Here is a 25,995-nt window from a genome sequence, read left to right on the forward strand (position 1 = left end):
ACAGTGTAATATGAATATAAAAAGTCCCATAAAACACTATTTAAACGTTGCAACCATATATTTTGGGCACTTGCTTCTGTGCCCCTGTTCACTGGTAGAATATGGACAGATGAAATGTTACAAGGGTATATATACAAAGCATATATAGGTGTGGCATTAAGTCTCCGATGGTATGCAGGTGACCGTTTCCTAAGAAGGAGGAGAATAACCAATTCCCTAGTGGTTTTTGGCCTCATTAACTCCCGTTTGGCGACGATTCTGGAGGTTTTGTTTCCTGGGACATCTTCAGGAGCGGTCTGAGGATGCAAGCGTCGATGTCGTCCGATTTCCAGTGTCCTCCTGACAAGTTCATATTGTTGGTTTGATTGATGATAGCAGATTCCAGCATCTTTCTTTTGTACGGACAGCTACTTTTGAAAACCAGCTCCGCCCCACTCCAGTTTATGACATGTCCTGTATTTCTGATATGTAGGAAAATCCCCGAACTCTCCGAAGCATAACGTACTGATCTTTTGTTCTCTGTTATTCTTTGCGAGAGCGATCTACCTGTCTCCCCCACGTAAATGTCATTACAATTGCTACACGGTATCTAGTAAACTCCGGCTTCTTTCCCTTTGTTATTTAAGTATACGTTAATGAGCGAACTCCCGATGGATTTGGGATAATGGAAAATGAAGGGATTGTTAGACCTGAGTTGTTTGGTGGCTTTTTGGATATTTTCGTCGTACAGAAGCTTTATTTTGTTGTTGAAATTTATTTGTCTGTTGTGAGTGGGACCTCTATAGTATATTTTATTCACTTTGTTAATAGCCCTCTTGATAATGTATGGTGGATAGAGAGGTTGCGTTAGGTGTTGGCGGATCATGTTGAATTCTTTATCTAGGTACCCATTTGAACATATTCTAAGTCCTCTGAGGAATAAGTTGCACCCTACCATGATCTTTACAGAGACGTTGTGGTAGCTTAAGAAATGAATGTAGGAAACAGCGAAGGTGGGTTTTCTATATACTGTAAATGCATATCTGTTCTGTTCTCTTATGATCAGTACATCTAGGAACGGCAGTTTTCCGTCCTTTTCCCATTCCGTTTTAAATTTTATGGTCGGAGCTAGCGAATTTAGCCTATTAAAAAATTCCCCTATCACCCCTTCTAGCAAACTTGTACATGGAATATTTCGAAACAGAACTTTTGTCGTCTATCAAACCCCGTAATATGATCTGGCTTAGATACATAGATGATATCTTTACTGTCTGGGACAATAGCTGGGGAGACTTTAATGAATTTTTTAATAGGCTGAGGAGTGCGTGCCCACCTCGCGGGGCATCGCGTCTGCCTTGTTGTTTTGCTTGAAATCCAGGACATCGGCAATCTGAAGGTGTGTCACAGCCAGCAAAAGTTGTAGGGAAAATAGGTCTTATAGTTGAGGACTTGAGTGTTAGGATCATAGCCTACCTACAACCCGGATTGGTCCCTATTGACTAATGGCTACCTGACCCCCAAAAACATCCTATGGGGGGTTAAGGAGCTTTATGATTTACCCCAAATCAGGCAATGGTGGTGGGGGGGGGTTAGGCCTAACTCATTTTACTTCGCTAGTTATGGTGTCTTCTCAGCCGCTGTTAAATTTGAATTTATATCTAACTGGATGAAAGGGATGAATGGAAATACGTAATAGCTCCCCCCTTTAAAAAGGCATTCACTCCCTTTCGGGCGTGAAAGCCTTGGCAAGTAAGTTATTCGTCCCGACTAGTCAGTTAGCTTCACTAAATGAATTGTGCTTTTGCACTGCAATAGTTAAAAGGACTTACCTAACTGCTAAGAGGGCATACTAGTTTTGCTAACTTACTTACTACAGCAGAGCCTAACCTATGCAACGGTAATTACAGACTTCTACTGAATGTCTCTGACGACAGGGGAACTCTACTCCTATGCGGTGGGTACATGGTAAATGCGTCTTGTTGACATAGCCTACTACTCTATGGCCCTGGTACTAAATTAAATGACACTGACCTACCTAAATGCAATCAATTATGCGTTACGCAATGCTTTACAGAGTAACCCACGCAACAATTTGGACATTAACAACTTGAAGGGTTAATTATGGTAAGCAGTCAGGGTGTACCAGCTTGAGTATTGGATAGGTTTGATTATAAGGTTATTAACAAGGTTAGTACTACAAGATGCCTAGGGTGTCAGATGTTAGTCTACTTGGCAGAGGTCACGCAGGCTACCTTCTCTGGGTAGGTGCCAGGATCACTATGAGATGGAAACAGCACTGTGCCAATGGGACACACGTGCCAAGGAGAGTGTAGCTCTTATGGGTTAATTGGATCTCTTCCGCCCCTTCTTCTTCTTCTGGTTCCTCCAAGGCCTGGCTACGCCATTCCTAGGAGGTGATGAGGTTACCGACTTTGGGGAAAGGCCAGAAGTGGCGTCAGGAGCAGGATTAGAGGTAGCCCTAGTAGCTATGGGCCAGCTCCCTACTTCGGCTGCTGCGACAACTGTCGTAGGAGTAGAACCAGTGTCTGCATCCCAGCCAGACAGCTCCTGGTCGACCAGAGAAGGAGTAACATTAAGGTCTGCCAGAGGTTCATCCTCGGCAGATGAAAGTGGTTGAGAAGAAGAAACGTCAGGGGTCGGAGGCTCACAATTGGCGATGATCAGTTCAGTGAGGTTTGGAGGATCTCCCGTAGGAGGATCCGTGACATGGTCTGGATCCAGCACTGGCACTAACTTGGGGCCAGGCAGAGAGATTAAGGTTAGTGGAGATGCTATGTTCAAAATAGGTGAAAGCTTGGCACTACTCAGTGCTCTCAGGTGGCACTGGCAGAGAACTGGAGTCAGACGTGGCTGACGAGGAACCCGGGAGTGCAAAACCCCTCGGTGTACCTAAGGTAATGGGAGAGAGATTCCTGTCTTGGTTGGAGGGCAGAGCCTCTTGGAATTGTTCTGGGTGTGGTGTTCGCTGCATTCTGCTTGGTAGGGCATCTCGCCCAGTTCGCTGAGTGCCCTGTTCCATAACAGGTTTTGCAGTGGTACCTGGCGATTTCCCTTCGTGGTGAGGGAAGAAGTTTTGGGTGGCTGTCCTTTTGTGAGGATTGAGGACTTGGCCTGGAGTTGCACAAAGAGTGCTCCTTCCGTCGAACACCTTGGTGAGCGGAAGGTAAGGCTGATGGTGGCACGCCTGTCACAGTGACGGTGTCCCGGGCAGGTGGTTTTGGAGTGGCCTCCCTGGTGTAGGTAACTAGGCAACAAAGTGGCATTGGGGAAGGACATCCCCAGAGGAGGTCTCGTCCCAACAGGAACTCCACTCCATGTCTGATTTTATTCGCCATGCCAAGGTGGTGAGGTTGCGTGCCCTAGGGGGTGGTTACCTGAAGTTCGACTGTGGGAATGGCCTTGGTTTGCTCCTCTATCCAAGTCATCGTCCACCTGGTCTTCTCATCACCAGTGGCACTGGCTGGCACTTGGGCCCAGTCAATCAGGTTAATATCTGAGCCAGTGTCTACCATAGCTGGCAGGTTCACTGGTAAACTAGAGCCATCCAGGGGTGCCACTGAGACGGACTGAGTCCAGACCCACTTAGGGTGAGACATATCTGGCAGCACAGCTACAGAAGATGTGGCACTAATCAGTTTGACGTGCTTAGTAGAGGGCATATGTTTCAGGCAGCCAGGATATCCGGCAGTATAGTGTCCTGGAGGTTCACAGTCTTGGCAGGGTCCCTTGGGATGGGCTGATCTTCCTATGGTGACAGTCGGTGGAGAAGGTTGAGCGGACGGAGAGGGAGAGGAGTTCTGGTGGTTGGTAGTAGGCTGCCTATTGTTGCCCAACTTGTAGCAGCAATCAGCTTCAGCATGCCCGAACTTTTTACAGTTTGTGCAGGTAGGCTTGCTAGGCAGGCCGTTTTTTGGGCGATTCGAGCCTGAGAGGTACCCGGGTGGCACTATGCAGCGGTGAGACGTGCTGTGGGATTGGTTGAACGTTTCCCAGGAATCGGCTATACGGCAGGTTCCATTAGTGTGGTGGGCTGCTTATCACTGAGATATACAACAAGGGGCCCAGGCACACATTGGAAAAGATCCCCCAGCATGGTCCAATTGAACACATCCTCGAAGGTATTGCACGACAGGGAGTCAGACCAGTGGGTACTAGACTGGGTCTTCTGACAGGCCCATTCCATCCAGGACCAGTCGACTTCCTTGGCAAGACCTCAGAACCGTTGCCTCCATTTCTCCGGGGTTGTCTCGTAGGCTTTGATGATTACCATACGGACTTCAATAATGTCGCCTCTTTGACTCTTCTCGAGGGAGTGGAGGGCTGCCTTGGCTTTTCCTTCCATGTGCTTAGTAAGCACATGGTGTTGTAATTGTCAAAGAGCGCCTCTATCTCTTCTAACCATGCTTCCAGCTCTTCCTCAGTCCACTTGGGGATTTAGGAATTACTGCTTGAGAACGGAGCATTTGGTGCAGCAGGTGTGGGGTTATAGAGACTTGTTGGAGCGCCATAGCTTCAGCACTTTCTTTTCTTGCCTTCTCCAGCTCAAGCTCCTTTTTCCTAAGAGCCAGCTCTCTTGCCTTGAGAGCTTGCTCGCTTTCCTTGAGGGCTAACTCATGCTGTCTCTGTTCGGCTTTATAATTCCTCTGTTCTTCCAGCTGTTCATTCACCCACTGGGTGAGTTCCCGTGCTGTGTAACTTGCGTCTTTGCCCATGTTCATGAGGGCTTGGCGCTGCTCTAGAAACATGGCAAAGTACTTCCTAATTCCTAACAATCAGTCTTCTGGCAACACAGCACAGCTGCTATTCTGACAACACAAAATTTCGCGGGCAGCTATTCTGCATCGCTAACTTAAGAACCTGTGTGCTCTCACCTATTCTTATGAAATATTGTAACTACGAGATTTGCTGCATTTTCTTTTCTCTTCTCTTCTTTTTTTTTTTTCTCTCCTTTTTTTTTTTTTTTTTTTTTTTTTTCCTGTCTGCTCCTAGCGAATCCTTAATTTTACAAGACTTATAGTAACCCTTACCTGTTACCCTTGCTTCGATTCGGTCACCCTTTATTGCCTTTGTGAAATATTGGAATTAAATTAAATGATATATCGGTCCTCAGTTCATTTCGTTCCTAGTCTTAGCAAATAGCGTGGCTAATGATCGGTGCTAGTCTCTAGGAATCTGGCAAGATCAACTTACGTTCTGTGGCCCTGTTGGAGGAATGTACAGGGGTTTTCTTATCATTTGACTGCCATAAGGGGCCAACACGTATCACCCAGAATGTAATAAATGAATGGGAAAAAGATGACTTAACTTGATATCACCATTAATTAACCAGGGAGTGGAAGGTCACCATGGGAAACAAGTAACAAATTACGTTAAACTGAATTTATTTACAGATGAAGCAATCAGGAAATGGATCTGAAAAAACCGACTGAGCGGCTTGCAAGCACATGCAATGGGCAACAATATTAGACAATGAGTAGCAAATCTCTGAATATAAAACAGTTAATATTGGTTGAATGATTTTCAATTTCAGGCGCTTGTGCACAATAGGGGGGGGGACTGGTTAGTGCCCCGGGACTGCGTATCAGAAATTCTTGCACGTAGCAGAGTGGCAGTAACTTCTAAGTGGAAGTGATTCACCAGGCTGGGACTGACCACTTGGGAAGCAGACTAGTAGGATTTCTGGAAGAGAATTCCAGGTTAGCATTCAAAACAAGGAGTTTCTCTTGCATGACCTAACTAAACTCAGTTTTTTTTTTAGCGAGGCGCATTTTGCATTCACTCGCAGGGGTGCCCTTTTAGCTCGGAAAAGTTTCCTGCTAGCTGATTGGTTGCAAGTATTTTGTCTGAATAGCATCATTGTTTTCAAATAATTACCAAGTAATGTGAATCAAAACTTATTTACTAACCTAAATTTCTCCCTCAGATATATGTTTTGTCAATAAATAATGTTAACGAATAAAGAGATTATAAAGTATTGTGTTGGTAAGTCTAAATTTAATAACAAAACCCACCGAAGTCAACGACAGGAGCTTGTTCTCGGATGCACGCTGCATAATTTGTTTACTTTTCACATATTTTAACACCAATTGGGATAAATTACACTAAGCATAAGAAAAACATGTTATTATAAACTTTCTTTGAATACCAGAATCTACGAAAGACATGGAATTAATAAAACTCACTGTTGGCGAAAACTTCTGGTGAGGTAAAAGCAACAGCTTGTGGTAGCCTGGTGGGAAAACCAGCTAATTGTCGTTGCAGCATTTTCCTGATTTATGTCATTGCAGCTTTTTCCTGATTTATGTAAGTGTTGAAATCAGTGCTATGTTAATGAGATTACTTTAATGCTATATCTGCAGTTAAATAGTTTCTATGCTTCTTTTTGTAGGCGCACATTAATAAAAATATATTTCGCAGAAATTAACAACTTACTCTTTCATGTAAGTTACAGCAGACAATGTGAGATAAGAAAACTTTTTATTCTCTTATTTTGCATTCTGTTCAGGACACATATAAGGTTAACACGAGTTCTTGCGGATATTTTGAGAAGTAAAAGAATATGTGACTGAGTAGAAAATGTACTATACACATGTAGATTTTAAGGATTAGTAGGCTACAGGCATCTACTGTCAAATACTGAGGCGGGATGGAAGAGGGAGGGAGGGGTATCGCGGTTGTAACTCTGTGAAATTATGAGTTTGTTTACTTGTGATTTTCATGCAATTTATGGAACACTACAGTATCCTCAAACCAAAAATAGTGCTATTAATAGAATCTATTCCTTTGCGACAAAATTAGCAAACCCTTTCTATACAGACTTACATCATAGGCCTACATACACCTAGCCTAACTTACATCAAGCATCAGCTACTGTTTACTGTTACTCCTTACCTTAAAGAGTTAAGTAAAATTTATTGCAATTGTCAAAAATGGTGTAAGACACATAGACATAGGCTAGCCTAGTTTGAAATGTGTGCAAGAAATAAAGCCATAATAAGGGAAGTACATTGTTATTATGTAAAAGAAAATTTAGCCTCTTCATATTTATCATCATATTTATCATAATGATATAACAAAAGGCTTCAGCACAAAAACCTGTAAAAGATGATATACATCTGAAAAGTTTTCTTGCCCATCAACATTTGCTGGCATGTGGATACCATATGAATAACTAGGCCTACCTATCTAGGTAATTTTATCTAAATTTCATCTAAAGCCACAGGCTGTTCCTTTTACCTCCCCAGAAGTTTTCACCAATACAATAGCGGTTTTCATTAATTCCATGTTTTTCGTAGATTCTGGTATTCAAAGAAAGTTTATAATAACATGTTTTTCTTATGCTTAGTGTAATTTATCCCAATTGGTGTTAAAATATGTGCATCCAAAAACAAGCTCCTGTTGTTGACTTTGGCGGGTGTTGTTATTAAATTTAGACTTACCATCACAATACTTTATAATCTCTATTCGTTAACATTACTTATTGACAAAACATATATCTGAGGGAGAAATTTAGGTTAGTAAATAAGTTTTGATTCACATTACTTGATAATTATTTGAAAATAATGATGCTATTCAGACAAAATACTTGCAACCAATCAGCTAGCAGGAAACTTTTCCGAGCTAAAAGGGCACCCCTGCGAGTGAGTGCAAATGCACCTCAGTAAAAAAAACTGAGTTTAGGCACCATGGAAGAATTGATCAATTAAATTTAATCAGCCCTTGGTAACACATGGTGGGAGTGATGTAATTATGATGACTGAACTAATTTAATTTGAGCTTGGGACAAGTCATGGAGGCGAATCATGGGGCAGATTTGTTGGTAGGTTTGATTTAACAAAGGGCTTTGTTTAAGAGAATGGAAAGTTGGAAATTTGGAAAATGGAGAGAAATTCACGGGAAGAAACAAACTGGCTTGGGACCGAATGCTTCCAGACATACCTTATTCCCTTGCATAGAGCTCGTAGCGTGGGATGAAAATGGACACCTGTCTTGCATTTCGTTCCACCCAGAGAGACGGGAAGTCCCAACAGGACGCAGTGGTGGTTAGCTGAGGAGTGCGTTCCAACCTCGCGGGGCATCGCGTCTGCCCTGTTGTTTTGCTTGAAATCCAGGACATTGGCAATCTGAAAACAGTCACAAAGCCAGCAAAAGGTTGTAGGGAAAACAGGCCTAATAGTTAAGGACTTGAGTGTTAGGATCATAGCCTACCTACAACCCGGATTCGTCCCTATTGACTAACGGCTACCTGACCCCCAAAAACATCCAATGGGGGGTTTAGGAGCGGTTTGGTTTACCCCAAATCAGGCAGGTGGGGGGGGGTTAGGCCTAACTCATTTTACTTCGCTAGTTATGGCGTCTTCTCAGCCACTGTTAAATTTTAATTTCTAACTGGATGAAAGGGACGAATGGAAATACTTAATAATATTTATATAGGTGTGTGTGTGTGTATTTATGTTTTGATCAGCAATAATAATTTATAATATTGTCCTTGGTGAATGTGGATATTTGGTAGTTGGTAATAGTATTTACAAGTCACTTGTAGATGTGACAGACGATGTAGGTGGTATTTGAGATGCCTGTGTCCTTTGTCAGAAATGACCTTTGTTTTCAGCTCTCAGTACCTTCCACCCTGGTCGAGTTTGGTGGATGTGACCAATGGAATATTAGCTTGAAAATAGGGCACCAGGATTATCCCAAGTCCTCTTGACAGTCTCCAATTCCTTGTTTCATTGACAAAGGCAGATTTTGGAATCTTCCTTTATTACTTTAAGTTAATATGATTTCCACTTTCCCCCTGACTTTTGACTGCCATCATCAATCCAACAAGGAATTGGAGTCTGTCAGAAGGACATGGGATAATACCAGGCCCCATTCCCAAGGTAGTATTCCAGCATTCAGGCACACAAAACTCAATGCAGGTGGAAGGTAAACGATAGCAGAAAACAAACAACCGGTCATTTCCATTAAAAGGATTCCGGTATCTCAAGTATACCATCTACGTTGTCTGTCACACCTCAATGTGCCATGGAAATATACATATACAGGCAGTCCCTGGCTATCGGCGGGGTTCCGTTCCCGATGGCGTGACAATAACCAAAAATTGGCAATAATAGCACTGATCCATGGTTATCGGCACTGATAACCGGTGATCAGCGCCGCCGATAAGAGGTGATTGGCGCCGATAGCCGGTTATCAGCAACGAAAATCTGGTTATAAATAGACGCCGCTAGACAAGTGTAGAAACCAGTGCTGTATAAACCATATATATATATATATATATATATATATATATATATATATAATATATATATAAATCATAGTAGATGCATGTGACTTCAGTGTATAAGCAAATCCCAGACGAAAATGACAGGCAGAAGTTCAGCACCAAGTGCTTTTACGTTTATTAACGCATCATCTGGGCACAAATGAGACAGATGAAAAGAAGGTTATAAAGTAAACAAAAAGAACAAGAATACCAGATGGTTAGTTATCAAAGAGACAAACAGAAAGTTAATCCAGGATAATCCGGGATCAAGCATTCACTAACTAAAACCATAGACCTAACCACAAGAGATATGGAAGTTTAGCCATAAAAAATCCAAAAACGTATAAAATACCAGATGGTTAGTTGTCAGAGGGTAATAAACAAAAAGGTAAGCCAGGATAATCCAGGATCACGCACTCACAAACTAAAACCATGTATTCTACCATGAGAGATATGGATTCTTACCCATTCAAATTCCAGAAACATGTATAAAACTGAATACAGTACTGATTCTGCTTACATTTATCAACAACTTTTTTAATTATGAAGGCACTTAAATTTATGGTTTTAGTTTGTGACCACTTGATCCCAGATTATCCTGGATTATCTTTCTGTTTATCCCTTTGACAATTAACCATCTGGTATTCTTGGTCTTTTTGTTTACTTTGCATCTTTCTTTTCATCTGTGTGTCATTTGTGCTGGGACGATGCGTTACTAAACGTGAAAGCGCTTGGTACTGAACTTCTGCCTGTCATTTTCTTACACACATATATACATATATACAGGCAGTCCCCCGGTTTACGACGGGGGTTCCGTACCTACGTCACGTTGTAAACCGAAAAATCGTCAAAAATCCAAAGAATACCTTACTTGTAATGCTTTTGGTGCATTGAAAATTATGTAAACTGCATCTTTATTGAGTTTTTCATAAAAAGAAAAACCAAATTTCAACTGTTCTGCCGTTTTGGAGCCATATTTCCTCCGTTGGATCGGCATTGTAACCCTGGAACATGCATCGTAAACTGGGAAATAATTTCTGATGAATATATTTGAAAAGCGTTGTAACCTCAGAACGTTGTAAGCCAGACCCGTCGTAAACCGGGGACTGCCTGTATATACATGCATTAAACCCCCCCGTATTTGTGGGAATGCATACCACACACCCCCACGAATAGCTAAAACCCGCAAATACTTAGAACCCTTCTAAAAACACTTGAAACTGCATATTTTGATAGTTCGAAACACACACAAAAACTAAAAACGCTTATACAGGCATTATCCTACTTACGATGGGGTTAGGTTCCAAAAAAACCCATTGTTTGTTGGAAAAAAATGTATCTCGAATAAAGCCTAGGCTACACTAGGGTATTCAGTACCATATATACACGTATGGTAGCCTAACCTACACTATGAAGTATACTCTATATGTACACTATATAGTAATTGTTGATATCAGCTAACTCTGGAGGTTCATGCAGTGATTTATGATAATTCAGTACAAAGAGAAATTGAATAACAAGCAAGAATTAGCTTAGCCTACACTATGGTATATTGTTTACTTATACGGTAGCCTAGCTTGCATTATACTGTACTGTACTCTATATTCACATAATATCGTATTATACAAACATCAACATAACGAATATGCATATTTTCTATGGACCTTTTAAAATGTTATGCTTTAATTCACTGTATCCAATAATATTGTATGTATTGTTATACTGCTCTTGTATTATAAATTGTGATCAAAATTTTGGTTTGGAAATCAGTTACGCGGTAAGTTTATTTTGCCGTATTTAACTCAGTTCAGAGCACTTTTCTTGCTTCTAGTTAGTGTAAATGAATCTCTAGATACTTTATTTATAATTGGGCAACGTTGTTTTTTGTTAAACGAAGTGTTTTTAAATATATCTCATTGTGAAATTAATTTAGCTATTTTTTTCATTAATAGATGATGGGCGTTTGTATTGTGTAAAAAAAAAAAATCAAGATTCCGTTCACTATTTCACTTTATTTCGTCATAATATTAGCTTTAGGTATTTATCGTTTATCTGTGTAAAAACCCAAATTCACAGTCTCACGATTCATGGAGGAGGATCTTTGTTGGTGGAATTCCAGTAAGAGACTATCAGAAAGGAAATTTCTTCTTCATCTGATCCCCAGCCTAGAGTTCTTTTCAGACGCAGCGAACCTAGATTGGGGAGGTCTTTTGGGATTAAAAGAAGTGTCAGGAACCTGGTCCCAGGAACAGCAAAACTGGCACATCAGCGTAAAGGAATTACAGGCGATATTTCTGGGCCTACAGTGCATCACTTCAGAAATACCAGGGAGGACAGTAGCAGTGCATTCAGACAATACGACGGCACTGGTGTACATCAAGAAACAAGGAGGAACCCAATCTTTCTCTCTGTACGAAGCCGCAAGGGACATTCTTCTTCGGCTGCACCAGAATGAAACTCAAGTGACAATGTGTTTTATTCTGGGAAGACTCAACTTTCTCGCGGACGAATTGAGTCGTCAAAGACAGATCCTCTCCACAGAATGGACATTGAACCCATTGGTTTGTCTGGATCTATGGAAGCTCTGGGGGAAACCAATGATAGATTTGTTAGTGTCCTCCAGAAATCACAGACTGTCTCTCTTCTGCTCATCAGTTCCAGATCCCTTGGCATGGGCGACCTATGCAATGTTGCAGGATTGGTCCAACAAAGACCTGTATGTCTTTCTCCCATTCGGTTTAGTGAGGTAAGTCATCAACAAAGTCCAGTCTCATCAAAGCCTATCCATGATCATGATAGCTCCCTTCTAGCCAACAAGAGAGTGGTTCGTTGACCTACTAGAACTTCTTGCAGACTTTCCAGGAATGCTGCCACAGAAGCAACAACTTCTCAGGCAACCTCACTTCTGTCGGTTCCACCAAAAACCTGTATTGTCTGGCGTTAACAGGGTCCAAACTGTTAGGTGACTGCTCCGAAAGAAGGACTTTTCAAGAGCGGCTGCAGACGCAATTGAGAAGTGTAGAAGACAGTCTTCAGATAATGTCGACCAGGCAAAATGGTCCATCTTCAGGTTCTGGTGCAGACAAAATAATGTGTCCTCTTCTAAGACCTCTGTAGCAGAAATAGCGGACTTTCTCCTGTTCCTATGCTCTGCTAAAGGACTTTCTACCTCTACCATTAAAGGATATAGAGCTATGCTTAGCTCAGTTTTCCGCCATAAAGGAATGGACTTATCATTGGACCAGGATTTGTCTGACCTGATTAAGTCCATTGACACCACAAAGCCTAAAGAAAAAACCTTTGCTGTCCTGGAACTTAGACGTGGTCCTTAAGTGGCTTTTCAGTCACGTTTTGAGCCCATGCAATCTATCTCTTTAAGGGAACTAACTAGGAAGACTCTTTTTCTGGTCGCCTTGGCCACCGCTAAGAGGTCCAGTGAAATCCATGCTTTAGACAGAAACATAGGATTTTCTCAGGGGAGGGCAGTTTGCTCCTTTTCCCTAGACTTCTGGCTAAGAACGAATCGCCATCGAATCCATGACCTCGTTCTTTTATGATCAAGAACTTGTCCGAGATAGTGGGGTCCGTCTGAAGAAGGAAGAACTCTCTGCCCAGTAAGGGCCCTTAATCTTCACAGAACGAAGGACATTTGTGGTACTTCAAGAAACCTTTGGTGTTCTGTGAAATATTTCTCTAGACCCCTGTCTGAGATACCCTGGCAATTTTCCGAGGAATCTGATTTCCGAAGCACATTCCATGGTGGACGAAGACTCACTCTAATCTTTAAAGATAAAACCCACGAGTTAATAGCAGTCGCTAAGTCTTTGGCGTTTAAGTGCAGTCTATCCCTTACGTCAGTTGTACAGGCGACGTTTTGGAAGTGCAAGTCGGTGTTTGCATCGCATTATTTAAGGGATATCGAGATGACTTATGATTAATGCAGTACCTTGGGTCTGTTTTATGCGGCTGGAGTGGTATTGGGGAAGGAAACGTAGAAAGCAATGTCCTTTCTTCAATCTCTTCGCCTTGCCTAGGGTGTTGAGTATTGGGGAGCCTGGGAGTACTATGTACTTGGAGTACCCTCCATTCTTTTGGTTTTATGGTTGGGTATTGGTGTTTTTAATTTGATTTTTGGTGGTTATGGTGACTATTTACTCTGGTTATTTCATGTGGTACTGCGCCCTGGGCAGGGGCATCTTGTTGTACTTTACTAGCCATCGGAACTTAGTCCATCGCTACAAAGCACCCACTGTAGTAGTAGGCCCTCAAGGCTTTACCGCCTCGCCTCTACTGGATAAGATGAGCACCAACCAGAGGCAGTATCTTACTGTAGCAGCTCTCTTATCAGGAAAGGTTCAAGAACATTAATTCAATGTTAGCAAATTTCTGTTCTCAAACTCATTACTATTCATAATGTTTTGGGGTAGATATGTCCAACATTCCCACCTCCATTCAATGTGGGAATCAGCTATGTAATTACTGGGTAAGTTACTTATATAAAAATCACATTTTTATAATAAAATAAAGTTTTATATATACTTACCTAGTAATTACATAATTGGAGCCCACCTGCTTACCCTCACTTGGACATAGGGCATAAACAAATTGAAGCTCTTTGCCATGTTGTACCTTCTCTTACACCCGAAAGTGGGCAGGGCATGTTGCCATAACCATAACAAACTAGCGGACCCGCAATTTCAAAATTTTGAGCTGCCAGTTAAAAGAAGCTGATAGCTATGTAATTACTGGGTAAGTACAGGCAGTCCCCGGTTAACGGCACGCTCGGTTAACAGCGATCTGGTTTTATGGCGCTTGTCTAGCGATGAAAATCGGCAATTTTGGCGCCGAAAATCACCGATTTCCGCTTATCGGTGCCGATAATTGGGTATTGGCGTCAATACATACCTAACAGAGGCGCTGATAACCGAAAATGGGCAATTTTCAGCGCCGATAACCCCCGAAATCGCCGATTTTCGGTTATCATCACACCCTCAGAAATGGGACCCCGCCGATAACTGGGGACTGACTGTACGGGCAGTCCCTGGTCTACGACAGGTCTGACTTACGACGTTCCGAGGTTACGACGCTTTTCAAATATATTCATCAGAAATTATTTCCCGGTTTATGACGCATCATACACCAATCCGACGGAAGAAATATGGCTCCAAAACGGCAGAATAATAAATATTTGGAGTTTTTTTTTATGAAAAACTCAACAAAAATGCAGTTTACATCATTTTCAATCCACCCAAAGCATTAAAAGTAAGGTTTTCTTAGGATTTGTGACGATTTTCAACGATTTTTCAGTTTATGACGCGGCGTAAAAACAGAACCTCTGTCGTAAAGCGGGGACTGCCTGTATATATAAAACGTTTTATTATAAAAATGTCATTTTTCTACGTCAAACCCTGTTTTATGGAGTTTGAGTAGTACAAGTTCTGGTAGTCTAAAGCACCAGGGTAGAAGTTAGCCTACCAGGTACCTCTGCTTTACTTAAAAGACCGCACTGTATGTTTCAAGCCAGTTTTTTGGGGAAAAGGGTGTTTTATATGCCATCAAATATGGCAGTATAATAGTTTGTATCAGTAAATATAGTAAATAACATTTTTCCAAGGTTTCAACCAGTGATATATATATACAGTAATAGCCTAAGGTCAAGTTGCTTATGACTTGTTTTTGGACAGTATGAAGATTTCTTACATTTTTGTATGGCATACCAAATAACTAATACTACTATTGTTGTACTACGTATTTAATAAGTCCTGCCCACATACACATGAAAATTTGGATGGAAAGTTACTGGATTTTTAATGTGGTTGTACCAAATACAGTACAGTGTGGTAGCTACTTTCTCAGTGTAAAATCAGTTGACAAACACATTACACCTTCAAAGTATACAGTACTTTTTCATGTGAAAAATACTCCTGTATAAAAGGCTTTGGTTTGTGTGCCTAGGAAAAATACAATTTGTTATTCAAGATTTGTTATACTTTTTTGTTTTAGTATTCCTACCTATTTATTATTCAATAATGTTACATCCATTACTGAATTCAGCAACTTACAAAGCTCTCCTCAAAACTTACAATTAATCAAGTAACGAGAGGGAAAAGGAATGTGAAAGATTTTACACTGGCTCTTCAGAAAAATGTAATCTATTCTACCAGGTTTTGCATCTTTGTTACTTAACATATTGCATTACTTATTGTGAGGCCAGACCCTTTCCCAGGTCTATATAGGAAGGGTTGGAGTCAGGAAGGTTATCCATCTATAAAATGTCTGCCAAAACAAATTATGCAGTGAACCTGTCAGTAAGTGTTACAATTGCTAGGGCATTTCCCAGATGCAACCAATATATAAATTTCCTTATATGGCTATGCAAGAGCTACTGCATCAAAAGTGGCTTAAAATTGATCTTACTGAAGTACACAGGAAGAACAAAAGGATCATGAGGATAAGGCTATGAGTGTGTATCCTCTTCAAATAGAGTTCAGGAAAGAGGAGAAAGATAATTTATGGGCGGACTTGAATGAGGAAATGGAATCAATTGAAGCCAATGAAAGAACTAATATTGGAGGGGACCTAAACTGGCATATTAGTTAAAGTAAGGATGCTATATGTCATATTTGTGGATGACATGGCTGCAACAACCAAAATAGAGAAGGTGAAAGGATAATCAGCTTTGTAGTGTCGTGAGTGGGGAATAGCAAACTTTCTTCTGTAAGCAGCTAGAAAACCTGATTGTATACAAGAGTCCTTCAAGATGTAGTCAAGTGAACTATATCTTTTACAGGAGAAAAGATTGGAACTTAAGAACTGCAAAGTCATCCCTGGGGGACCATGTAGCTGCACATCAGGTAGGAGTTATAGACTTTCAAGTGAGAATAAAAGGAGCCAAGAGGAAAATGCACTTGCCCAAGAAAAGCAAGTGGTTCAATCTTAAAGAGCCTGACCTTTGAAGGCAGTTCAAAGAAGGGTATTGGAAACAATCACTTGAGAGATAAATATCAATGAATGGTGCAGCCTGACAGTGGAAATCTTGTTAAGACAAGATAAAGACATGTCAGGAGAAAGTAATGGTAAGCTGTGGGAAAATAATAAATCTTGGTGGTTTAATGAAGTAGTATGTAACAAAAAGAAAGAAGGAATAGGAAGAGACATGGTTAGAAAAAGATGAAGTCTGTAAGGAAAAGTAAAACAAGAAGGCAATAGCAAAGGCCAAAAATAAACCATATGATCAGTTGTTTCAAAATGAAAACAAAAGCACTGTGGCCATAACCTGTTTAAAGCATATTAAGGGAGCTGATGGAAAAGTACTAAAAACAGAGGGGGACACTTAGAGATGTAGTGAACACTTTGAAAAATTACTCCAGTATGTAAAGAAAATGAGATTCATCAGGGGAGATGGAAGTCCAAATTTTGGAATGGTTAAAGAGATAATGAGAGTAGAAGTAAAGCAAGCTCTGCCAAAGATGAGTGGGAAAGCTGCTGGGCCAGATGGCATACCTGTTGAGACATGGAAGACACTGCATAATGATGTAATTAATTTATAACAGTTTTACATTGTACCCATTATTATCAAGGGACTTCATAACCAAATGTTTCCAGTTCCAGGTCATCAGGCCAAACTTTCTAAAATCAAATCAAATAAATGACAATAAAGTAGCATTCAGGGGAGAACAAGGCAGTAGTTGAATAAACTTTCTATTATTTATTCTGTTGCATTAATATCATGAGCTTTTGTAATTTAAAAAATATATTGTTAATTTCCCATGCAATGTTTTAATTTCAGGAAGGACAGGGAGTCACGATACCTAATGACCCAATGTGTGGGTGTGAGTGTACAGACTGTTACGGTAGCCAGAATTCCTGCTGTGCTTCTCAGAGTAATTCATGGTTTGCGTACAGCAAGTATGGTAGACTAAAAGTAAGTTATCATCACAGTACATCATGTTTTTATATTTAAAAGGAGTATTCTTACATAGTAGATACAGGTATATCAGTTTCGTTTGATTTTTAAATAAACATTTGGAGGTCAATAAGTGGTTAAACTGGTGCTGCTTATAAAGCAATATAATTAATTTTTTTCAGAGGTACGGGGGCATTTGTAATAAGTTTTATGTTTTGATGAGTTATTGGCTTAAGAGTAGAACTGTCATTGTGAAAGATTCAGAGGTGAAGGTGATTTTGTACAAGCAATGAATTGTGGGCATAGTTGGCATGTGTACTTTTAATTTTTTTCCAACAACAAGATCTGTATTCATATTATACTTAAATTGTAGCGTTTTAGTGGCAAGGTATAGGATTATTTTTTGTTCTACATGTTTATTTTTTTATTTACAGTTCTTTTGTTGTCCTCATTTTTTGGTTGGGTCTCTAATCACATTTGCTCAATTTTTGTGTATTTCCATTGGCATATTCCTGTTTATATCATTATATCCCCATTAATCATTTATTGCTTTATTTCCATGGACAGGGAATTCTCATTTTCACCAGACTCATATCTGACTGGATAGAATAAATTGACTGACTACTCACAGCCCTACTAGTCATACTGCTTCTGCTTCATCTGCACTTTTTTGTGGGGCTTGATACACTCAGCAGTTTCTCAGTGGATCACCATTTTCTAACTTTATATTTTATAATTTTTTTGTTTTTCGTTTTAGTCCATGTGGTTTAACCTTTAGTGGATGATGGTGATCATGTGAGGCATAGTAATGGCTTTAGATGTTCAATCTGGTTCGCCTCGGGTGAGAATCAATATTTCGTGCTATACAGTTTGAACAAATTTTTCCGGAATAATGTTCAGATCACTTCAGTGGCCCATAAATGGCTTACGGCAACACCAGTACTTCATTACAGTACAAGATAGAGGGAGGTCAGTGTGATTTGAGATTTCATGAGGGAATGTACTGCACCTCCCCATCCCAGCCCGTAGAGGGGGGAAGTGCTGTCAGTGCTCCTCACACAGTACACTGTAGGCATTGTGTAAGATTCTTTCCAGCATCCATGCGACCCCTAGCTGCAACCCCTTTCATTCCTTTTACTGGACCTCCGTTCATTTTCTCTCTCTTCCATCTTTCCCCCTTCTAACAATTGATTCATAGTGCAACTGCGAGGTTTTCCTCCTGTTACACCTTTCAAACCTTTTGACTCATTTCCACTTCAAGGCTGAATTACCTATGAAGTCACTCAGCACTGAGGTCATACATCTCAGGGCTTGGCCTTTGGCCTAAATTGTATACAGTTGACCCCCGCTTTTTGCGATTTAGTATTCGCAGCTTCAGTTATTCATGGATTTTTCTGTGGAACATATTTTTCAATAAATTGCAGAAAATTTGGTAATTCGTGGATTTTTTCATAGAGCAATATTCACTGATTACTGTATTTTCAGGTTTTCATGACTAAATACATTTTTATGATAAAAAAATTATTAACTTATTTTCAAATATTAATATTAACCCTTAAACCCCTATTGTCTGCCAAGTGGACATTATCATTTCTTCGACTAAAATTGTCTGTTGGTGCCAAGTGTAAGCTAAAACTCTTACATTCGTAATATTCAATCGTGTACCTTCACTACAAAAATTTCAACCGATTTATGGTGAATTTTTTGAAAAAAACTTTCGCCCACACAGTAAATGGTCGAAAAACGAAATTCTTTTGTCATATTGCTAAAACTCTTACATTCTAAAGTAATATTCAATCATGTACCTTCATTTTGCAACAAATTGTTGAAGCTTTTATCAGTTTTGAAATATTTTCAATATTTCGATTTATGGTGAACTTTTTTTGAAAAAAACAATTGTAAGCTAAAACTCTTACATTTTTTACCTTCATTTTGCAACTAATTGGAAGTCTCTAGCACAATATTTTGATTTCTTACGTCCAGTAATTCTTTTGTCACGTTGTCGTAATGTTTGCACTGTTTTATATTAGTCGTTACATAAAGTTTTATATATGAAAATGTGTGCAATTTCATGTAGAATACAACAGAAAATAACTCATGGTTGTAGCTTTTATCAGTTTTGAAATATTTTCATATAAATCACGATAACTGCCAAAATTTCAAGCTTGGTCAACTTTAACTCGACCAAAATGGTAAAAAAATGCAATTATAAGCTAAAACTCTTACATTCTAGTAATATTCAATCATGTACCTTCATTTTGCAACAAACTGAAAGTCTCTAGCACAATATTTCGATTTATGGTGAATTTCTGAAAAAAAACTTTTCCTTATGTCTGCTTGCTGTAACTCGGCCGAACATCTCAGAAATTCTTTAGTCATGTTGTCGTAATGTTTGCATCGTTTACATTAGTCGTTACATAAACTTTTATATATGAAAATGTGTGCAATTTCATGTAGAATACAACAAAAGATAGCTCATGGTGTAGCTTTTATCAGTTTTGAAATATTTTCACATAAATCACGATAACTGCCAAAATTTCAACCTTCGGTCAACTTTAACTCGACCGAAATGGTAAAAAAACGCAATTGTAAGCTAAAACTCTTACATTCTAGTAATATTAAATCATTTACCTTCATTTTGCAACAAACTGGAAGTCTCTAGCACAATGTTTCGATTTATGGTGAATTTTTGAAGAAAAAACTTTTTCCTTATGTCCTCGTGCGGTAACTGCCGAAAATCTCGGAAATTCTTTCGTCACTTTGTCGTAATGTTTGCACCGTTTTATATTAGCTGTTACATAAAGTTTTATATATGAAAATGTGTGCAATTTCATGTAGAATACAACAAAAAATAACTCATGGTGTAGCTTTTATCAGTTTTGAAATATTTTCATATAAATCACGATGTGCCAAAATTTCAACCTTCGGTCAACTTTGACTCGACCGAAGTGGTAGAAAAACGCAATTGTAAGCTAAAACTCATACATTCGAGTAACATTCAATCATTTACCTTCATTTTGCAACAAACAGGAAGTCTCTAGCACAATATTTCGATTTATGGTGAATTTTTGAAAAAACTTTTTCCTTACGTCTGCGCAATGTAACTGCTGAAAATCTCAGAATTTCTTTAGTCACCTTGTCGTAATTTTCACACCATTTTATATTAGGCCTTACATAAAGTGTTATACATGAAAATGTGCGCAATATCATGTAGAATACAACAAAAAATAACTGATGGTTGTAGCTTTTATCAGTTTTGAAATATTTTCATATAAATCACGATAAATAGAAAAAATTCGACCTTCAGTCAACTTTAACTCGACCGAAATGGTCGAAAACTGCAATTGTAAGCTAAAACACTTACAGTCTAGTAATATTCAATCAATTACCTTCATTTTGCAACAAATGGGAAGTCTCTAGCACAATATTTCGATTTATGGTGAATTTTAGAAAAAAAACTTTTTACGTCTGCCCGTTACGAATTCATGCATCATTTTGTGACAATGTTTTCTCTGTGTTGCTTTGATCATTTTACAATTTGTTATATACCAAAATCATTGCAATTTAGTGTACAATACAACGAATAAAAAAATAACTCATTAGCCTTATCCGTTTTGCTCACAGCACGATTTGTATACAATTATATATGAAATTTTTTTTTCGTGCTGTCATATATTCCAATATTTATATATGATAATATTTTTTTTCATTTCTGATGGTTGCATACAAAACTTCAAGCAATGACAAAAAAAGGAGCCAAAAATGAACTTAATCTTAAAAACTAAGCATGCTGTGATTTTTTTTAAAAAAACTTTTCCACTTCAGCACTAACTCCCAAACGCCGCCGCCATACAACAGACACTTTTGTAAACAGAGGCTCGGCGTTTAAGGGCTAAATGCATTTTTTGTGATAAAACTATAAAAATAATTGGGTATAAGCATTTTTAGATGGGTTTGTTGGTGTTCGAACTATCAAAATAGGTGGTTATAAGTGTTTTTAGAGGGGTGCCAATTATTCTCAGATTCTAGCTATACCTGTATACAGGATTTGTGGCACTCATCCCCTATGAATACCGGGGGTTGACTGTAGGTGGCTTAGGGTTAGGCTAACTTGGGCATGTAGCCTAAATGTGTTAAATAAAGTACACTATTTTAAAGAAAATTATACAGTATGACTTGAGGCGTCCAGTGCTAAAACCTGCACTTGCCACAGTTTTGAGAAACATTTTATTGTACATCTGGAATCCCCTTCGTTTCCTCTTTCGAATGGTATAAGTGAGTTTATATTTTGATGATGAGAATAAGGTTCAGTTTTGCGTTATATGAAAATTGGTTTTCACCCTTAAGTACCGAGCCATGCAACTTGCCACGATGTTTGGAACTAAACCCAGCACTCACCACTCACCCACAGCAGGGCTGCCAAGCGCATTCTTTCACCACATAAATACGTAATTTTTAACAAAATGTTTTCGTCTTATTTATTTTATTATTACAATTGTATTATGTTTTAAAATTAATAATATTACTTATTGTAATAATAAAATCAAGAAAACCCATCTAATGCGCCTTTTGAAAACTCTTGAATTCGAGAACCTTTTTCATGCTAACACGGAGCGAGTGGCAGCCATTGCTCCTTCGTCTTGTAAACAAACATTCGAGTGTGACGGGAGTGCTAAGCAGCTAAGATTACTCATAACATTTTTCATTATTTTGAAGTGATTACCAGTGCCCAGTGTTTTTTTTTTTTTTTTTTTTTTATCGGCAATGTCTACTAATGTGCTTTTATAAGGGTCTTACAGCAATAATCTGTACTTTTGTAAACTTCAGCATTAATTTTGTTGATCAATTTTACAATCAATCAGTCATTCAAATTGTGCACAGTCTAATTCTTTTCATATATAGCATCATATTTCTGGGGTCATAAAAATTCCCAAAATTCAAACCTGAAGAAAATATCTTGAAAAATAAAAGAGTTATGGCCTTTTTAAAAAAAAAAAATTTAAAGGCCTTTTTCTCTATTTTTTAAAATGTGATGAGTGCGGGTTTTAGCGCTGGACGCCTCATTTTATAAAATGATGAAGTGAAAATTCATGAATAATAAAATGATAAAAAGCAGTGTCAGAACTTAGCCAAATAGTAGGCTAAGTCGTCAGCTAGGCTATTTGTTTGTGGAGTTAGCTTGAAAGACTATGTATATATAGGGGCTTCATTTTTTAGGGATGTATTCTATATTCTGGGATTTTTTGTGGTCCAGCAGTGGCCGTGCCCCAAGGTTCCCGAATTTAAGAGGTTGGACTGTAATACTGTACCTCTAATAATGCAGGTAATAATAAGTACTAATTTTTAGATATTAATAAGATTAAATATAATAATCATAATACAGTAAAAAAAAATTTAAAAAACCATTCGCATTCTCATGATTCGCTAGATTTTGTGTGGAACATATCTATAAATTTTTCAGGGAAAACTCGGCAATGTGGACTTTTTTGTCAAGAAATATTTACTAATTAGTGTATTTTGATGTTATTTTCATGACTAAATATTCAAGGGACCCGTTTTGCTCTTTCTCCCTTCCTATCTGAGTTCTCTCTCTCTCTCTCTGAGATGAGAAAATTTTTATGGTATGTTTATTTGATTTGTATGATAAGTAAATGATTTACCTAATAATAAGTACTAATTTTCAAAAATAATATTAAGAAGATGTAATAACAGTAATAATAATATACTGTAATTACAACATTTATGCATTTCTATAGTTTCTCCCTTCCTATCTAGTTTCTCTCTCTCTCTCTCTCTCTCTCTCTCTCTCTCTCTCTCTCTCTCTCTCTCTCTCTCTCTCTCTCTCTCTCACTGAGATGAGAAAATTTTTATGGTATGTTTATTTGATTTGTATGATAAATAAATGATTTACCTAATAACAAGTACTGATTTTCAAATATTAATAAGATTTAATAACAGTAATAATAATATACTGTAATTACAACATTTATGCATTTCTATAGTAAGTTATGAAAAATTTTAAACAAACAGATTTCAACCCCGATCTTTTCCCGAGTCTTGGAGCTCAGGGGGGAGGGTGAACCTGTCAAATATGTCAAATTACTGGACATTTCTGACCTAGGGTCGTGGTCAAATTAGTTTCTCTCTCTCTCTTTCTCTCTCACTCTCTCCAAAGGGTAGAATTTAAGAAATAAATAAATAGATCCTTAGTTCAGCTCTCTCTCTCTCTCTCTCTCTCTCTCTCTCTCTCTCTCTCTCTCTCTCTCTCTCTCTCTGGAAAAGATGCTGGTAATTTGAGTCTTTAACCAATTGGTATTAACACATATGCACACTGTGTGTGTTTACAGTTTTTTGAAAATGTGTAGTATGTTAAGGTAATACATCTTTGGAAGACAAAAAACAAATTTTTTTGTTGTCAGTCGCTCATAGAGAAATGGATTAACAGTCCTCGAGACATTAGCGAGCTGAATATAAATTAGTGGTAACTCTCTCTCTCTCTCTTTGTAATTTGGCTGGAAGGGTTAGAAGTGTGTATGTATATATTTTTAAGAGTACTAGTATTTAAGGTGACTGTGGAATGATGTTAATTGTATAATTTCAAAGATTTACACAGTGATACGGGAATAATTTAAGGTATATTTGATGGAAGATGATACTGTAAGTATACATTTGGTATTTGAACTTTCAAGATAGGCAGTTATAAGCATTTTTAGAGGGGAGTTCTAAGTATTTGCAGAGATTAACTATTCGCGGTGGCACTGGTGTCTGGAATACATCTCCTGCAAATACAGGGGTGTACTGTAATAATACTGTAATACTGTACCTGTAATAATAGGAATAAGGTTAAATAATAACTGAGAGAGAGAGACAGAGAGACTTGTGTGGAAAGCAACAGGTTTTTAAGCTTTGGTTGCTAATAAACCAGTTTTCTCCCTCCATACATGTAGGGGGACCTCATTATTTTGAACCACCCCTTTATAGTGAACCCTCCCGGTAGCTAAAGTGATATTGAAATATTAAAATATTACTGTAAATTGTTTTAGGATGATAGTTTAAGGTATGAATGTAAACATAATATCAGTACACACACACACACACACACACACACATCTCTCTCTCTCTCTCTCTCTCTCTCTCTCTCTCTCTCTCTCTCTCTCTCTCTCTCTCTCTCATTTATTCTTTCTGTGTAATAATTATTGAATAATTTCACTCCGATATTTAACGTAAGGCAACCCCCCATATCTCTCTCTCTCTCTCTCTCTCTCTCTCTCTCTCTCTCTCTCTCTCTCTCTCTCTCTCTCTCTCTCTCTCTCAGTAATGTATATTTCATTTAATGAAATGAATTACTGTATCATTAACAAAAACATAAAACTTCCAGGAAGTTCACAAATCCATCATTGAATGAGTACATGCATACATATGTACGTGTTACAATTTTTTTGTATTGCTTTGATGTAGGTTCCATGACGACACACTATTGGCTGGAGGGGTTGAAAGTAGCCAATCACAGAGCTTGTAGCAAACCCCCTCTTTTCTCTCTCTCTCTCTCTCTCTCTCTCCATGACACATTACTGGCAGGAAGAGTTGGAAATAGCCAGTCACAAAGCATGTAGCTCAGATGCTCTTTGTTTACTAATCAGAAGGGTGAGTTGTATTTTCTCTCTCTCTCTCTCTCTCTCTCTCTCTCTCTCTCTCTCTCTCTCTCTCTCTCTCTCTCACTGAGATAAGAGAGAGAGTTTTTTATGCAAATGTAATGTGCATATTTATTTGTTTTGTATAGTTTTATAGATAAACTTGACATTACTTTCTCATTAATTTTTTCATAATTTCCATGGTATAATTACAACTTTTTGCATTTCAGTAACATGGAAATATAGTAAATTAGGTAAGATTTTAGTATAATTCTGTGGAATTTCCAGTCTTTTTTTTTTTGGTAGATAAACAGGAGAGTGGTGTAGCCCCAACTGTCAATCATTTTGACATATTGTTATGAAGGGTAAACGCTCTCTCTCTCTCTTAGGGGTAACTTGATTAGTTTTCACACGTAGCTGTAAGCCATATATTTTCAAAATTATTGTTGTAAGATGATTCTGAAATATTCAAGTGTTTTAGGATGATAGTTTAAGGTATATTTGGTGTAGGATGATAGTTTAAGTTATATTTGGTATTTGAACTATTAAAATAGGCAGTTATAAGCATTTTTAGATGGGGGTCTTTGGTGTTTGAACTAATAAAATAGTCAGTAATGAGTGTTTTTTAGAGAGGGGTTTCAGTATTTGCGGATTTTCGGTATTCCAGGACATCTTTTATATAATTGCTTATAAATATACCCAGGGATTGCTGTAGGTTTTAGTTCTTATATTTTATAGTAATGTGTCACTATAATTGTAATTTTGCAAACTAAAGCACAAAGAATAGAAAAAAAAGCATATATAATTCACTAGAAGGTACTGCATCTCCCCATCTCAGTACTGATTTTAGTTCTTTTCTGTTATGATATTGTGTAAGTTGTAATTGGAATGTTGCAAAATAAAATGGAAAAAATATAAAAAAAAAAAATTTATAACTTGGTAAAATTAGAATATTTTTATCAATCTCTTGGAAAAGAGGCCCCACACAGTGTTGGAAATATGTATTCACTTTCACTTCCCATGAAGGTACAGAAAATTTTTGGAATTTTTTCTTGTACCATGTGCATTTGCATATCTTCCTTTCCTTTCTTCTCTCTCTCTCTCTTTTTTTTTTTTTTTTTTTTTTTTTACTGGCCAACATTAAAGCTTGCCTGGCCTAGGAGTGTTCTTAATACAGGCAGTCGCTGCTGACC

At 38.4% G+C, this 25,995-nt stretch overlaps 1 protein-coding gene across 3 annotated transcripts in view; it reads left to right on the forward strand.

Annotated features, from left to right (window-relative positions):
- The window catches only part of LOC136847456 (histone-lysine N-methyltransferase SUV39H1-like), a 933,410-nt gene that overhangs the window by 784,550 nt on the left and 122,865 nt on the right, over window positions 1-25,995 (forward strand). For all 3 annotated transcript variants that reach the window (XM_067119163.1, XM_067119164.1, XM_067119165.1), the window contains one exon: window positions 17,055-17,189. In XM_067119163.1, coding sequence (XP_066975264.1) covers window positions 17,055-17,189 — 135 coding nt within the window. The remainder of the gene's footprint in view (window positions 1-17,054; window positions 17,190-25,995) is intronic.

This window comes from Macrobrachium rosenbergii, chromosome 16 (genome assembly GCF_040412425.1).
Source record: "Macrobrachium rosenbergii isolate ZJJX-2024 chromosome 16, ASM4041242v1, whole genome shotgun sequence".
NCBI classification, from domain to species: Eukaryota; Metazoa; Arthropoda; class Malacostraca; order Decapoda; family Palaemonidae; genus Macrobrachium; species Macrobrachium rosenbergii.